The following is a 17,854-nucleotide window of genomic DNA, read 5'->3' on the forward strand; positions in this document are numbered from 1 at the left end:
AACCTAGCTCGGGGCTATACAGGTCTTCAATGATCGGACTCCAATCGACATCAAAGTGTCGCTCTCCTCCAGAATGCTCCCGTGCATCGATATAGCCCGTCGCTAGACCCTACTCCTAATCTTTGGCTCGGTCAGAGAGCAAGCACACAGAAGGTCTCACACTTGCAATAGTAAGAACAGAGATGAAAGGAATGACCGAAACCAAGAGAGTTGAAGGTAGGGGGATAGAAGTGAGACCCACATAGACAGGCGACATGCAATCATGCAGAGGGAGGGCAGTCATGCGTCATACAGTCAGGCAGAGCAGGATATATCACTCATGTACACACAAGATAAGCGAGAATGCGACAATCGAGACGAATAGTGATACAAACATCATGCTCAAAGACGATCAAAATAATATACAAGTCAGAGAATCAACATGTCAAGCTGAGTGATATACAATGGTGAGTGTATGCATGTGAAGTGATCAGAACAATCATGCCAAAATCAAAATCGATACGCTAAGCAATGCAATAGGATCAATCATCAATAATCTAACATGTCAAAATCTCAAATGAATACGACATCTAAGCATGCATCAAGAAATCCTCAATGTACAATCAAGAGATGAGCATCCACTGATCGTCCAATCAAATGCCACGTTTGCTTCATCTTAAGTTCAAGCTTGACCCTCTAAAAAAAAAAAAAAAATCCCCAGTGGAGTCTCCAATTTGTGGACCCCGCATTTCGACTCAATGCGTTTTCCACTCGATGGCGAGCTCGATTTTTGTTTTGAAAAATTATGATTTTATTAATTAAGAAAAATGACTTGGAATCGCCACTTATTTTTGTTTTATTTTTAAAAGGGTAAACAAAATAAGAAAGAAAAACCCTAAGTGTGACTCCTTATTTGGAAAAGGTGATCTACGAGAAACCAGATCGGGTTCGGGGGTCAGGTTACTTATCGGGAAGGTACGGTACGGACCGTAGCACCCCTTTAAGTCCCTAAAGTCGGGTCTCTACTAATAAAATGAAGCTGACATGACAATCAATAGGAAAATCAATGGATACTCAAGTCGATTATGTACATATGGGAATCAGAACATGCAATAGAGAATGACTAGAATAGGAGGAGATGCGTACCTGGTCCTCCAGTCGCGAATGCACTGAAAATGCTTCTCTTCAGCAACCCATCTCTAGAAAAAATCCTCCCTCAAACGTCTCTCTTGTCACTTCTTCAAAATCTCCTCTGCTCCAGCTTCGAACCCCCCATCCTGTAGTTCCTCTTTTTCTACTCGCCCTAGTAACAAAGCTTTGGAGATGCAGACTGCAGCTGCTCTCTTCTCCTGTCCTCTCCTTCTTCAAGCTTTCCCCTCAAAAATCTATGGAACCAGCAAGCTCCCTTCTTTGTCTCTTAGCTTCTATAGAGAAAGTCCTCCTCAAACTCCTCCTTGATCAATGGAACCCTGTTTGTGTCTTCTTCAGCAAGCCATTACCGGCTCTCCTATTCACCCGTCAGCGAGCACGTCGTCTGCCAACCACCAGCATGGCCCCCTGCCATCTCTATGCTGGTCCATGCAGCTCCTCTCATGTGTCGGGAAGGGGTCCCCCCACTTGCCTAGGGTGTTGCCAGCTCCTCCGGGTGCCCGAAATAGCATTCCTCCTATGCTATAAAAATCCTAAAAAAAACTAAAATCTTCTGGTTTCCTGAGAGGGGGTCTACACATAGATTATATTTTTTCATAAAAAAAAATATGAATATTATCATCTTTGTAAAAGCATAATTACTTTTTTGTTAAAAATAAATAATTATAATTAAAAAATAATTATTATTAATAATAGTTTATTTAAAATGAATAATGAATATTTTTTTTAATATATAAATGAATCAAGTTTTTTATCACATGCATACATTTAGTACTCGATTATGAACACAATAATTTACAATGTTTTAATTTAACCTATAATTAATTGGATTGTATTTTGAATTTCAAATTATTTTTAAACATTTAAATTATTAATCATATCTCACTTAATTTAGAATCCATTTACTTTACAAGAAAATTTTTAAAATATAGTTGTGTATAGGAGAAATAGTGAAGTCATGAGTTTCAAATTATTTTTAGAAATTATTAAATTTGTTAATAAATCTAATCCAAAATGTGACTTAATTTGAAATTTATTTATCTAATGAGAAAATTTATAAAAATAAAATTATGTATAGAAAAATAATAGAACCATTGTGAATCAATTTTTATCCAAATTTTTTGTATTAATAAGTTCGCTATTTGAGTTTAAAATTATTTTTAAAAATCATTAAACTCATCAATGGATCCAAAGCATTAATTAGTCTTATTTGATTGAAAGTTCACTTGTCTAGTAAAAAAAAATCCGAAAATATAATTTTACATAGAAAAGAAATAATAGTCATTCTACACTAATTTTTGTCCTTAAATTTCTAATATTAATTAGATCATTGTTTACATTTTAAGATATTTTTAAAATTTACTAAACTTGTTAATGAATACAACACATTAAGTTTTACTTGATTTAGAATTTATTTGTCTAGTTAAAAAAATTGCCAAAATATGATATATGAAAAGAAAAAGTTAGTCAAATCATCCAAAATAAATTTGGGTCTTTTAATTTTACTTAGAGAGTGTTTGTTTTTTTAGCTTTTTATTTAAAATAATTTACTTTTAAACTTTAAATTGTTTATTTTTAAATTTTTCATAACTTATTACTTAATTTTTAATTTTTTTTGGATGAAAAGAAAATGCCAAAATATTTGGCATTTTTTAAATGGAAAAAGCCACATTTTGAAGCCCCTCAAAACACGACTGTGACACCCCAACCCCTGACTCTCACCCTATCTCTGTGTAGCTTGCTTGCCCACTGGTTCCATAGCCATTACCAACATCCAACTTTCTTGAGGTAATTTCTTCCCTATTTTCTCTCTCTATTTAGGTTTCTTAAGGTGTAAATTTCTCATTCATTCTCTCTCTTTCTCTCTAAAATTTGTGAACTTCTTTCAATAGGGCTTTGTATGATCTATGGTTTATTATGTTATCAGGATCTTGTGGATTGCTTGATTGTTGTGATTTTCGTGATTTGTTTGGTTATTAGGATTTTGTGGTTTGTTTGATTATTGAAACACAAAGAAAAATAGAAGAAAATTGGGGTTTAGGGTTGCAAATCTTTTTCTAAAAAATGTTTTGGCATTATAAGATATTTAATTCTTACACTCAATTAGTTTGTACTGAAACCAGTGTTTGATCTTTTGGAGATTTTTTGAAAGTTCTGCATTGTTTACAAAGTTGGGTACTTTAAATTTCAGTGGTTACTCTTAATTCTTAAGTGGAGTTTCTGTAGATTGTTGATGTCTGCTTGTTTGGTTAGTCTTTTTGAGCTTTGTTCTCTATACAGAGGTTTCAATAACAATTCCCATAGATCGTAGAGTAGAGTTGTTATTTGGATATTGTTACCTTTTAAGGACAAAACCTCCCAACAAGGATTCATTTGTACCATATACATCTTCTTGCTAGTACTTCATCCTCAAAGCTAGCCTTAATTCTCATTTGTTGGTTATATATTTTAACATTTTGTCTTGTTTCCTTGCCAATCATGATCTACTCATAGTCGACTCCTTTTGCCTTTCCTTGTTAACTTTCCCTTGAAATAGTTTAGTAAACTTTCATTAATTTATCAGTTTGCAGTTGCCCAGGATTTCTTTTGGAATTGGGGAGTTGAAAATATTGCTTGGATTCTAAAAGGTTTTTGGAAAAAATAAATTTTGTAATTTGTTATGTTGAATCTAGTTTTCAAATCCCATTAGATATTTTTATTTTTTGAAAAATAAAAATTAATCATTAATGTTGATTGGTTTTTTGTACAGTAATGAGTCAGAATGTTGAAACCAGTAAGGCAAATTGGACTAACCCCACCCAAAGAAAACACTTTATTGACCTTTGTCTTCAAAAGCCAAATAAAGGTTTTACATCAGGTGGAGGTTTAAAGTCTAGTGCTTGGCCTCAAATTGCTGAAAAGTTGGAGAAGTTACTTGGAAAACGCGATACTTGGAAACAACTTAAGAATGAGTGGGATTACATGAAAATACAATATCTCATTTGGAGTAAAATGATGACTATGACAGGACATGGTTATAACTCTATAACCAAAACTTTTGATTTTGAAAAATGGGAAGAATATCTGCAAGTAGTTTTCTTGTGGATTTGAGTGAATTTTTAAAACAATTGTCTTATATATGTATATATGACTTTTTTTTTTTTGTCTTATAAAATAGAAATATGTAGAAACTAACAGTTCCTTTTTAAACCACTAGCAAATGTGGAGGAATTAGAGGCATTGTTTGGAAGAGTGTTAGCTACTAGGTCTAAAAATTAGAGATTTGGAGGAGTGATAGCGTTTGGGGTTGAGGAATCATCAACACATTCTACATCTTTGCCTAATGAAACTCTGATTAACTTAGAGGAAGATGAGAATTTGCCAAGAAATGCTAATGATGAAGTATAAGGGTCTAAGAAAAAACAGAAGAAATGAATAGAATAATGAATATGTTAGAGAATTTTAAAGGACCCTCAGTGAAGGAATGCATGAAGATTTTGAGGAGATTGTTGACTTATGAGGATCAATTATATTATGTAGCAATTAATGTGTTTTACAAGAAGAAATAGTATAGAGAGTTGTGGGTAGATATAGAAAGTGATCAAGAGCGAATGGGATGGATTCAAAGCTTGCGAAAATGACTTTAGATATTTGTTTTGGATTTATGAAATGCATTGATATATTGCTTATATGATGATTGTAATGTGGTACATTTGGTTTGTTTATTTTGGATCTTGGATGTGTTTCCACTTTTGCAATTATAAGACTTTCTCTTTACATTTTATTGAGAAGACTCACTCCTATATTACTTTCTTTACTATGATGATTTGAAATAGATGTGATATAAGTTGTTAGTTTTTCATAGTAATGGAAGCATAATGCAATGATATAAGTTGTTACTTATACATTGTTATAATTATTTGATTATATTGTTATGTTTCTGTTTCATAAATATTGCCTTTTATAATAGATATTCTTATGGAGAATCTTTCACATCACTCAGACACTTCAAGTTCTTCATCATCAAGTGAAGATGAAGATACAAAGTTAGAAGTGACAAGAGTTTTAAGAAGGAGATTGATTGTGTTATTACTCCAATTATTAAGTGACTCATCCATTAATAAGGAATGAGTCTCTACATCATCATTTATAGGTTCACTTTTCATTCAAGAACTTTTAGATGGTTCATCTAGCACATGTTATGAACTAATGCGAATGAAAAAACATGGATTTATTTCTTTATATCACATGTTTCGAGAAAAATGATGGCTTGTTAACTGTAAACATTTGAATGTTGAAGAGAAAATGACCATGTTTTGAATGACTATTAGTCATAATCTTTGGAATCAATTAATTAAGAATAGATTTCAACACTCAGATCAAACAATTCATGAATACTTCCATGAGGTTTTAGTAGCTATGGTGAATTTCTTAAAAGAGATGATTTCTCCTTCATCATTCAATGATAGTTCAAATGGTATCTCTAATCATCATCTAAGACAATTTTTTAATGTATATTATTTTTTATTACTAATTATTCATATCATATTTGTATTACTCTCATTTAAAAATAATTATTTATGTTTTAAAGAATTATTATCATGTAAGATGTTGTGGGTGCAATTGATGGAACTGTTATTCATGCATGCATTCCTGTTGATCAACAAGTACCATATCAGGGTCGTGGGAGAGGAGAATGTTTTCAGAATGTTATGGTAGTTTGTGATTTTGACATGATATTTAGGTATGTTGTTGTTGGATGGGAAGGAACGACTCATGATTCAAGAGTCTTGATAGAAACTATCTGTAACCCACAACATAATTTTCCAATGCTCCCATCAAGTAAATATTTTATTTTCATTTTATTTAATATGATTTTGTATTTATTCATAATAATAATCAACTGAATTTTTTTCTTTCAAAAAAGTACTATTTGGTAGATGCAGCGTACACACACTCGAGGTTTTATGGCACCATATCGTAATGTACGCTATTGGTTGAGTGATTTTCATAGTGGTGGTAAAGTTGTAGGAAAAGAGGAGATATTCAACCAATGTCATGCAAGATTAAGAAATGTCATTGAACGTACTTTTGGTGTTGTTAAGGCGTGTTTCCTAATATTGAAGAGAATGACACCTTATTCTTTTATTACTCAAACAAAAATTGTCATGGCATGCTTCTCCCTTCACAATTTTCTTCAACAAATCTCAACTGTGGATATATTATTTATTGAATATGAGTCATATGACAATGAAGTTGAATTGGAAAGTGATAATACAAATCAAAATTAGAACTCAACTACAGACAATTTTTTTTGCAGTATCTGATCACGAGACCAAATTACAAATGAATTCTTTCATGTATTTAATTAGCTTGTCATTTTTAGCTTTTACTATTTGTAAACTATTTGTAAGAAATGTGATTTTTAGATATTAGTTAAAATGTGATGTCTTTGGATATTTGAAAATATGTATTTGAATTGTTCTAATTTTTCTTTAATTTGATTAAGGTTTTATCGATCAATTATTTTTTAGATTATTAAATTTAAATATTTTGTTTTAATTATATAAAAAATAAATGTATTTTTTTGTAAGGATGATAATGATAAATTATTTATTATAATAATTTTATTATTTTGATTTTTTTTAGAAATATGTTAAATTAAATTATTTTTCTTAATACATTGAGATGTTAAGATATTGGTTTTTAAAATCTAAAAAACAAACGGCTTAATATTTAATAAAAATAAAATATTAAAAAAAAATTGGATACTTAACACTTTTAAGCACTATTTAGTATTAAGTTAAATATAAGTTCTATTTAAAATTAAGCAAAAAAAAAAAACGAACACCATCTAAGTTTTATGATTTTTTAGTATTAATAATCAAAATTTAAGTTTCAAATTATTTATAAAAAATAATAAAATTTATGTATCAAATATAGTTTGATTCATAATTTATCTATTTAATGATAAATTTTAGAGAAGTTAAAAAAATAGAAAAAAAAAACATGTAATTTAGAAAAAAAAAATATTTGAAGATTTTCCATTGTCAATATCATGTTTGATTTTATTTTATTTTATTTTTAAATTCTATGTTTTTATTATATTTTTATAAACATTAAAAACAACCTCTTTTTGTTCATAAAACTGTTATCTATTTCATTTCAAAAGGTAATATTCAACATAATTCATAACAAATTTATTTAATATGATTTTTTTGTAGCTAGATGTATCATGTACCATGTATATCATGGCACAAATTTGAACACTCTTTATATGTAGATATAAACATAGCAGTTGAACTTCAACTCACATATGGCACTGATGTTTGACATGACATATTGATTAAGACATAATAATAGCTTAAATTCAAATATGAAATTGCAAATTAATTGCCTGACGTGACCATTTAAAAAAGATGGGTCAATCATGCTTCAAGTCTAGAAGACATAAAAGATGCCAAAGTCTAACGTGGACAAAATGCATTGCTGAGATAGGAGATGATGTGATTGAGTGATAAATAAATAAAAGGCTGAGTTGGAATAATGGCAAACCAACGTTTAATGGAATAATATCATTTGCCTGCCCAAACAAGGCCTTAAAGTTGTTGAAGTTCTATCCTCACTTCCTTTCTTTTTTATAGTGGTTTTCCTTTCGTATCCCATAAGCAATTTTTCATACCATATCCGATAAGTAATTACATTACATGTAGCGTTACACAATGCCGCTCTTCATCTCCATTTCCATTTATTCATGACTCTCTTGATTCAATTCCCAAAGAGGCCCAAGCCTGTACCTCCTTCAACCATAACTAAGGAAGCTTCGGTGCTCTGTAGACCGAAGATCCACGCAGCTGAAGCCAACCATTTTTCTCATTCCAGCAACAAGATCAAGATCCTCAGCCTTGATATTTTGCATCTAAAATAAATTCTGAAGTTTAATAATTGTTCAAATCTGTGAAATTAGGAAGGTCCAACACTATGTGCCTGAATGATGGACATGTATAAGCCCAATTAAAACCCATGAAATTCTGCTGGAAAGCAAGCTTTGTCAGATGACACACCAAGAAGAAAAGCATCTTTACAAGAAAATTGCAAAAAGCAAATTAAAGGAAACATGGAGTCATAAGAGTCATTTGGCACTAAAATACCAGAAAATTGCAGAAAAATAAGGCCAGTTAGCTATGCTTGTGAGCTTAAACCCCATTGGGCGGTGCCGATGGTTTCTTAGGCAAAGTTGAGCTGCCTTCTTTTGAACGAGCCCTTGCTGAAGATGAATCGCATCTTCCTCCATTTTCCTTTCCCTCATTGTCCTCATCAGCTTCATCCTCCATAAATGAACCCTGTTTCCGGAGTTCTTTCACTTTTCGGAACTCATCATAGTGTGCTCGCCGGTGCTCATTAAAACTCATACCGTTCCTGTCTGTTTCGAAGTCTAACGGCATTGAAAAAGGAGAGCAAAAAGAAAAGGAAAACATAAATAATTGTCAGAATAGGGGTGGTCCAGATTAATTCAAAACCAACCAGATGATACTTTAATTCTGATTTGTTGGTCACCATGATAAAATAACTTTTTACTTGGATACTTTTTCCTTCTTAGAGCTGCTTCCAGATTTCCCATTAGGCTTATGAATAATAAAGCTATCGATGAAATATGTTGTTTCATTTGAGAACACAAACAATGATGGATTATTTATGCTGTTGAAAAACATGAGAATGTTGAAACAGAACAAGAAACATCTAATAAGAGTAATTGGTCTCAGACCTTCATCATCTTGTTCCATTGCATCTGCCTCATCATCAGATGATGTCCAGCCACCAGAGAGAGAAGCGTTTCTACTTGAAGAAGCTACATCATTCAAAGCATTTCGTATTGCCTCTGCATGAATGACATTATCGCAGCCATCATCTAAATCACCGCGTATGGGAGATACAGACCCTATATTAATTAACAAAAATCAGCTGATACTAGGGGAGATAGCAATACAATTTTCACACATAAAAGCTACAGAATTAGACCTGACAATGGAACGGAAATGATCAAAATCTAAACCCTAACCAAGCAAAGTGAATATCACTTTTAAAGCCAATCCAAGAAAACCCAGAAATCCATGTCTTCACAGTAAGGGTAGATTTAGGGGTGAAAGTAGGTACACACACTTGCACATATACATAACCATTTGATGTACTTTGTAGAAGGAAAGAGAAACTGAGATCAACATACCATGCTCATCATCCTCATCAATCATGGGGTGATAAGGTGTCTTGGGTTCAGTTATTTTCTGCCTCACAGGTTTGTTTGCCTCAATTTCACCCAGATTAGCCTCATCCCATCTTACACGTCCCCTGTTAAACATGCTGGTATTAGTTTACCTATCACATTAACCATTTAAACATGGATTAAATGGATAATATCAAGCAGCAAACTACCTTCATAAAACTATGCAGATGATAGAACATGCTTATAGCAGATCAAGGATAAAAAAGGGAAAAGAGGAAACACCCAAACAATGTTGTTACCCACACCACTAGTCAATCAAACAGTGGCTGACTGTAGATTATCAAGCTAATTTATTCTCCCACCTCAATGAATTAAAGCCATTAATTAAAGGCTTTCTTCATTAACATTCATTAGCATATGGCACTAATCAATAATATTGGAGTATGTGACATTCTCTTCCAGCAAATGGTTGAAGTTCAGAAAAGTGCATTCACCTGATTGCATTGATCCTTGGTTTTATACAACTTGCCTGAGAAGGACAACTGTTCATGGATCCTTACCACTTTAAATGAGACATCTTCCAACCACTGAGACCCATGTTAGAAAACAATGTATCTTAGGCAACCAACCAAAGCTACAGTGAGGTGGTTGGTGGTTCTGGGTTCACTGAACCAGGTTCTGGATCCTTAACACTTTAAATGAGACATCTTCCAACTATTAAGACCCACATAAGAAAATGATATGTATTAAGCAACCATCCAAAGCTTAAGGCCAGATGGTTGGTGGTTCCGGGTTCACTGACCAGCTCACAGTGAAATGTCTCAACTACAGAATTACGTGCATTGGAACTACTAGAATAAACAACCTTAATACAACAAAAAACAACAATCTTAATTGAACCAGAATACATAAAAAAGGATGGTATGGATTACTTCATATCTTTGAACTGATAATCCCCTCAAATACGCAAAGCAGACTGAGCAGTCGCTTATTGACTTGCCTTCACCTGAAATAAATTTTTAAACGGCTTTTTAAAACTTCAGGATCAAACAAAAGGAACTTAGTGTTGCATAATAAGATAAAAATTCATAGCAAAGTAATAGATTCTATGTTAGTTATGGCAGTCCCCTCTTGGCCTATCTATAGGGCAGCATGTGATAGGTGAGGAGGAGAACTTTACATTAATAGATGCAATGGGAAAGTAAAATAATCCATTAAGCAGAAGGGGGAAATTTGCAACAAAAATGTGAGTACTAAAACCAAGCAGCAGAGAGACAACAAGACAGCACTGTCATCAAGTAAAAAATTGGGAAGAACGATGGGGTAGATTAGAAAGCCATTTGCAACTAAGAATGGTCAAGGGTCAGAAGACTAAACATATAGAATAAGAATATTAAGGAAAGAAAAAATAATAAGATATGAATAAAGTATTGCATGTAATAGAAAAGGAAATAAAAATAATGATCAACTGCCTCATAATGTGAATGAAACAAGACCAACTTGAAAATTCAAGAATAGTTAACAACTACATTATTTTTAACACCAAAACTTGTAATGAAGTTATTCTGGAAAGGACAAAACCCCAAATATAAGGTTTTAATGAAACATAAACAACTAAAAATTGAGTTTCTCATGTAATCTAGAAATTTTCAGGCACAAGTATGCAATTCCCCTCATGTTATTTTTGCCTACATTTGTCTTTTTTTTTTTTATAGAAAAAGGAAATTCATTAAAAGCCAAAAAGGCTAAAGAGAGTATACACGAAGTATACCAAGATACAAAGGATCAAGAAACAAAAGGTTCTGACCCTTACTTGGTGGCTAACCAGTTTACAAAATCAAACAACGATAAAGTATGATCCTCAATATACACCCTAGCCCAATTCACAAAAGTGTACAAAAAAATGGATTTGATATCTTGGTCGTTTCTTTCCACATCATCGAAGGCTCTTCTATTCCTATCAATTACAGAATCCCCTTCTGGAAACTAATGATTCTAACTTAAATGTAGAAACAAGTCAATGAAATACTCAATTAAGAATCAATATGCAGAGAACACTAAATGAGCACTTTGTATAAGGAATATATGTGATAAAAAATCCACCCCGTATCACAAGTTCTCATAGATACCATACAACAAAGGCCATATAAATTCAATGAACCCTAAAATTCATAAAAAAACGTAAGGAAATGTTGGAACATCCCATGAAAATTCAATGTTCCCATTCTATTTTATATACCAAAACTAAGACCATACAAAACCCAGAATCAGTCAACACAACTGATAGTTGAATTTTGAAATTGTGCCATTTCATGACATTCTAAACCTGAATCCATCCCATTAATTGTACTCCCCCACCCCAACAAAAAAACAAAAATGCAATGGAGCCATTCAATTTTCAAAGAGGCAACTAAACTTCTAGACCAGAACACCAAATCCAAATTCGAAAAAACCACACACCACTACTCAACTCTGTACTAGGATATTATAAAAAAAAAGAAAAAAAAAAAAGGAGATCACATACAAAGCTATTGTTAGCTTAATCTGACATCTTAAACTGGTAATTTAACATGTTCATTCCACATTTATCACCTTTCAAGCCTATTTAAAAAATAAATCAAAGCCTTAACAACAATAAAAAAGCAAAAGCGCAAAAGAATCCAATTCAGATTGCAGCTCAGCAAACCAATAATAGCTAACCAAACAAACAAACAATCCACTAATTCACATTCATCACCACAAATTTTGAGACCTCAATCAAGATCTCCAAGAGGATCAAAAAGGAATTATCAAGAAAAAGTTGCTGAATCGATGACAATAGCAGATCCTAACGCCTCCGTTCATTAGATGAGGGAAAAAAAATGCAGGAAAAGTTACCCAAAATCAGAGGCTTCTTAGCCCTAACCTGTCATTAAAACAGTTCAACTCTTTTCTTTTTTTCCTGAAATTTTCTAAGCAACCAAACAGAGCGTAAAAAATAGAAAATGAAAAGAAAAAACAGGAAGAAGAGTGGAGAGAAAAGTTCCGCACCTGAGAAGTGGAGGAAGAGAAGGTGGAAGACCTTGGAATGCGCCTTTTTCAACGTGATCTCCGTTTTCTATTTTCCCAAAATACCCCTTTTATAAATATATAATCACGATTGATCCCCCAGTTTGAGTGGATAATGACCGCCAATGTGTCCCCTTTTCTATGTTCCCAAAATACCCCTCTTAAATATATAATCACGATTGGTCCTCCAGTATGAGTGGATCATGACCGCCCATTTGTCTGACTTTTTTCCCAAGACTTTGCTTAATTTTAGGTGGACCAACATATAAAAAAGGGAAAATGTAAAATAAGGAGAAAACATAGAAGAAAATAAAATATAAAAAATTATTTTTATTATTTTTAATTTATTTTTCATTTATTATATAAAATTAAATAATTTAAAAATATATAAAGTTAATTTTAATTTTATTTAATTTTATTTTTCACATTAAATCAAATATAGAAAAATTATTATTTTTAAAATCTTTTTGTCTTCCTTCAGAAAAATTATGGTTTTGGCTTCTGCTTAAGCTTCTAGCTAAAGGCAAACATCAAGAAGGTATCCAAACAATACAAAATATGAAACATCACACTATAAACCTCAATATTTTATCAAACCTTCAAAAGCTAAAACCCTAAACCCAGGAACTTAGAAAGGTACAAATGTATATGAGATATGGACACTGAGTGATATCAGCTGGTACAGAACCCAGAAAATCAGAGGTAAGAAAAACATCAAAGACAGAAAATGAAGCTGACTAGTGGGCATTCAAATGAATCCAGACAACCCAAATATCAAAGCTCACTTGCTTCAATTCCCTGAATTTTCGAAAGCACCATAGATGAATTTCATGCTAATTGGTCTGGCGCAACCGACCCTCCTGCACTGACTTTTTCCTTCACTAATGGCTGTGGCTCTGTCCAAAAAAGATGTAGAAGACAGTTAGAATTTTCTTCCAACATCACCATCACAGCGTGTCTAAATCACAAATATGGTGTGCCAAGAACAATTCAAAATGGGTTAGAAGCTTAAAAAATAGCAGGAAGGCAACTTGTCGAGAATACAGTAGAGTGTTAACATAATTTTAGGTCATGCCTCAAGACAATAAGTTAAAACAGGCAGGTTTAAAGGCCAAAATCATGCGCTTAAACAAGGCAAACTGCCTGTCAATTGCATCAAATGAAGCCATTGTCAGATCACCCCAAGGGCACCTTCGGCATCCAGGAGTCGTGAACCGACCATAGAACCCTCTTCAATAAGTGGAACGCATTAGCTGTCCACTCTCTGGTCAGGCAGTAAGGGTCGGAGAAGTGCAATCACTCATTCTTACAACCATCATTCTTTAGACCAAAGAGTCGGGTGGAAAAGGGGGGAAAGCTCTCCATTCCTGGTTCTCCTCTAGCTAGGTCCTCTGAAACCACAAGAATCCTTAGTTATAATGGGATTCCAACTAAGCACCTTTTCAGATTTTGAGAAGAGTTGCTCTTTGGAGAGTACAGTACGATGAAAGTTGTAAGAAGTGTTCAAGGAGGAATTATTGTCTATCATTGGCCTCTATGGTAGAATCAGTCGGGGGGCCTGAGAGGCGGTGGTTTACACTGTGGCGGATGTCAGCAGTTCGAGTCCGCTTATCTCCAACTTGTGAACTTAGCTGATACAAAGTTATATGATAGCACCCAATTTTTCCGATTCGGCAATTCGATCTATGACCAGTTTCATCCAACCTCCACATGCTAGCAGTAGCAATAGCGAACTTGCTCCATACTGAATTGAACAAACAAATAAGTATAATTATTCAACCTATAATCACAGATTCTGATGTCTTCCCTCATGTAATTCCACAAGAGTGTAGGGTATAAAAAATTGTAGATTCAGAACCTGGCTCAAACAACTCCCAATACTCTTCTGTCAGGAACAGAAAATTGATGAATGGCTGGAAATAAATCTCTATGGCTGAAGATGAAAGAAGACTAACTTCCATTTTTCTAGGCACTCTAACCTAACTATGGGCTCACCATATTTCCTCCATTTATTCTAAGGCATGAGCCTTGCATAGTAATGCTACAAAGGATTACGTTTTTTTTTTTGTGCACCAACCATTTGATATCTGAAGCATTCCAAAATGATTTATCACATCTACTTCTTGGACTACAACAAACTCTACCATACAAAAAGTGTTTCTCAAGCTTTATTAATCCCAAAAATTAACAGTCATGGGATTGCTTGTGCACCCTTTTGTTATCAAGAGATATAGCAGTTGATGTTATATGAGACAAACAAGTGTTCCAATTGAGATTGCATAAAGAATTTTGGACCAGGATTTTTTTTTTTTTCTTATCATAAAACATGGCAGAGCACCTCAGATATGATTATTGGCAATTCTTTCCAATTAAATAAAGAATATTAAAAAAAAAAATTAAAGATTCAACTCATAACCATCGCTCAGCTTTAGATTCTGTTTACAAGCAGAACATATTCAAAAAAATTTATAAAATAATGTTAAGTTTATTACTAAGATATTAGTCATCCATTTGATGACATTAATGCAAGCTTATTTTATCACCCAACTCGAGCTCAGACCTACTTGTTTAGCAAGTTAGTTTGAAACTAAGACTCAAGAATAGCTCATATATGCCAATAATGCCAAAGAACCAAACAAAAGTAGTTCACTAGCCGTTCAGTTTGTTTACAAGGCTTTGTGGAGGCATGTGCAAAAACACTGAAGCTTTTAGCTTCATTTATCTAGCAGGAAACTGAACTCTTAAAAAGATCATATTAATTCTAATTTCCTACAATGTCATCAAACATAGACATTCACCCTTCATAGGCAAGAACATGAGGAAGGTGTTCGAACAAGGGATTTTAAACCTTGTCTGTCTTAGAACCTTTACCAGTTGAGTTACCAAGCATTTTCAAAGACATCAAGAAATGGATGTTTTCACAGAATGTGCTTTCAAAACCATCCCTAGACAAAACTACAGTAGGGGCTAATTCCCAATAAGAACTATTTAGAAATAGTTTAGATCTAAATGTTTTAGGTGAAGAAAGAACAAGGATACAACCATATGCAATGATTATGATGAAGACCTACAAATGCACCAGTACAGTGGAGTTAATTAGATTGAACTTGAAACCGAGGAGGCATAGATAAACTGAAGAAATGAGAAATGGCATGACTTCCTAGAATCTGACAAATGATGTGGCTCTATATAGAACTGGATAGCAAAGATATGGTTAATGAACCAAACCCAAGAATTAGATCCAGGCTATGTTGGTTTGAATCAATGAATAATAGTGTGAAAATCATCAATTTGGCTCTGACCACATGAAGTTGAAACATATTGCCAGTCAGACAAATGCTTACAGAACTTACAAGGGCACAAGTTTTCAATGCTTTTAAGATCAAATGGATATGTAACAAGAAACTGAAAATGCATATCATAACTTGCTTGGCTCTATGTCTCTAACTTTTCATTTCCCAGATAAACTTACACCCGCTTCTCTCATTGCATAAATTTTCAATCAACCAATATCAATTGCAACATTTCTCCTGAGTAATGTAATGAGATTATGATTATAACATAATGATGTGTTACCATAATATGTTATAAGGGTTTTGCATTATAAATTATCTTATATTCTTGACAAATTCATATGTTATGTAATTGCATGCAAATGAAGCCCGGATTGCTATACCGAAAATAAACAAGGTTTTAATAAAATCAAATAGAACATACTGGATATAAGGGCCTTTGGTCTGGATTTGAACAAAATCCGATGGCGAATAATTCCCACTACTTCCAAATCTACACTAGATGATTTACTGTCTCCATTCTGGTTTGCATCCAAGTGCCTTGTTTTTTTAAGTACCACAAATGGCTTCTTCAATGGCACTTTTGACCCTGACAATTCATGATACCCAACCGTAAAAGTGTAGTTTTCCTGAACACAAAACCCAAAAGAAAATTGCTGTCAAAGCATAAAAATGCTGTTACAAGCCCATGGGCTGCAATTTCATGCAAGAATGCTAAGCACAATATTATATCAACTGATAGTAGTTACAAACTAATCCTAGAAATACTCACACCTTATTTTCGCTTCAAATAACCAATACCCTGTTGCTCATAAAACTCTAATCTGATATTTGTTTGTAAGATATGCTTGTAAAGCTTATAAGTAAAAACCAACACAATTTTTTAATATCAAAGGTTAGGGCCATCACCAATCTTCCATGCAAAGGACCCATTAAAAGCACCAGGGCCTTATTAGTTACAACTTACAACATCATGTTTACAGAATAAGATTTGTTTCTTATAATACATTAGTAAGAAAAGCATTTTTCCAAGAAGGAATTTAATGAATGAAGACAAGTGTAAAAAACTTGGATTTATCCATTTCATCTGAAGGAATTTTCTGTCGATTGCCCTTAAGTTGTGTTGAAACCAATTTCAACTAGCCCCAAGTGAGGCCCACTTCTTAATGGAATTTCAATATGTATTCAAATTCCTTCAAAAATTTTCCCCAATGCCTTTTCCCAAACATCAAACTTTATCAATTTCGATTCCACCCATTTTCTTTTCTCACAAATCCCACATTCCAAACAGTGTGAATATTAGTTCCACTACCAACCCACACCCACCACCCCTTTCCCAGCTCCTAAAACAAACGCAAGAAAAACCCAATCAACCATTCATGCCAAAAAGAAAAACAATAATTTCCTCATACATTAAGAAAGGAAATCCGTTCTTTGGAGAGACCAATAACAGAAAATGAAACCGTTTCTAAAAATAACAGCAAGTTTGGGTGAGGAAATAACAACCTGTGAAGAAGGGCGGCAAAGTTGTCCAATTTCAAGGTTCTGGACAGTGCCTTGGAAAGAGGGCTGCACTTCAACTACACCTTGCAACTCTACAATTGCCCATTCTGGGCACTTCTCTTCTCCACAACTACACTTCACCTGAATCTGCATTTCAACCTTTTTTTTCCCCCTCTTCTTTGGGCGGGTTTCTTCTTCTTCTTCTTTTTGGGTGGTTTTTTGGTTGTGTTTGATCCCAAACAGATCAACGGTATGATCCAAAATTGACCAAAAGCAGAGGAGGGAAAGGTAGTGGAGGCAAAGCAAATGGGTTTTGAATCAGGGCGGTGGGTTGGGTTAATGTTGGGATGGTTGAGTAATACGACGTCGTTTTACTGTCGACAAGAAGACAGGAGCTGTGTGCATTTAGTACTGGCTTAGTAAGATGGGATTTTGTCAAAAATGTCAAAACCTATTTTAAAAGAAAAATGAATTCCATTTCCCTTATTTAAATGTCATTTTATTATAGAATAAGAAATAAAATAAAACGTAATAAAATTATTTAAAATTGAATATACCCTTAGATTCTTTGGCTTTGAAATAATAATAAAATTTGAAAAAATAGAGAAAATGTCCTTTCAATGAAAATTAATTTTATTTTCGTTCATTAACATATTTTTCAAATTAAAAATACTAACAAAAA

The 17,854-nt window shown here is 33.3% G+C and overlaps 2 protein-coding genes and 1 long non-coding RNA gene across 6 annotated transcripts; 1 reads left to right on the forward strand and 2 right to left on the reverse strand.

Annotated features, from left to right (window-relative positions):
- The first annotated feature begins 2,816 nt into the window (after positions 1-2,816).
- On the forward strand, positions 2,817-5,349 carry LOC117933462. The gene is made up of 2 exons (XR_004654290.1): positions 2,817-2,916; positions 5,078-5,349. It is a non-coding gene; the product is annotated as an uncharacterized LOC117933462 (long non-coding RNA).
- Positions 5,350-7,767: 2,418 nt separating this feature from the next.
- Positions 7,768-12,379, reverse strand: LOC117933865 (protein phosphatase inhibitor 2). 4 transcript variants are annotated; one of them, XM_034855433.1, is made up of 5 exons: positions 12,359-12,379; positions 10,261-10,334; positions 9,332-9,453; positions 8,873-9,046; positions 7,768-8,542 (listed from the first exon to the last, which is right to left on the reverse strand). In XM_034855433.1, exons 2-5 carry the CDS (start codon positions 10,263-10,265, stop codon positions 8,304-8,306), a joined length of 540 nt encoding a protein of 179 aa, XP_034711324.1. In that variant the 5' UTR covers positions 10,266-10,334; positions 12,359-12,379; the 3' UTR covers positions 7,768-8,303. The 4 variants fall into 4 exon arrangements, with proteins under 4 accessions (XP_034711324.1, XP_034711325.1, XP_034711322.1 ...); XM_034855434.1 differs by lacking the exon at positions 12,359-12,379 and adding an exon at positions 12,206-12,299 and having other exon boundaries at positions 8,873-8,986; XM_034855431.1 differs by lacking the exon at positions 12,359-12,379 and adding an exon at positions 12,206-12,294.
- A 544-nt stretch (positions 12,380-12,923) lies between these two features.
- On the reverse strand, positions 12,924-17,483 carry LOC117933476 (chromosome transmission fidelity protein 8 homolog). Its single transcript, XM_034854849.1, has 3 exons — positions 17,176-17,483; positions 16,094-16,298; positions 12,924-13,272 (listed from the first exon to the last, which is right to left on the reverse strand). Exons 1-3 carry the CDS (start codon positions 17,323-17,325, stop codon positions 13,205-13,207), a joined length of 423 nt encoding a protein of 140 aa, XP_034710740.1. The 5' UTR covers positions 17,326-17,483; the 3' UTR covers positions 12,924-13,204.
- Positions 17,484-17,854: the final 371 nt, after the last annotated feature.

This window comes from Vitis riparia, chromosome 16 (genome assembly GCF_004353265.1).
Source record: "Vitis riparia cultivar Riparia Gloire de Montpellier isolate 1030 chromosome 16, EGFV_Vit.rip_1.0, whole genome shotgun sequence".
Taxonomy (NCBI): domain Eukaryota; kingdom Viridiplantae; phylum Streptophyta; class Magnoliopsida; order Vitales; family Vitaceae; genus Vitis; species Vitis riparia.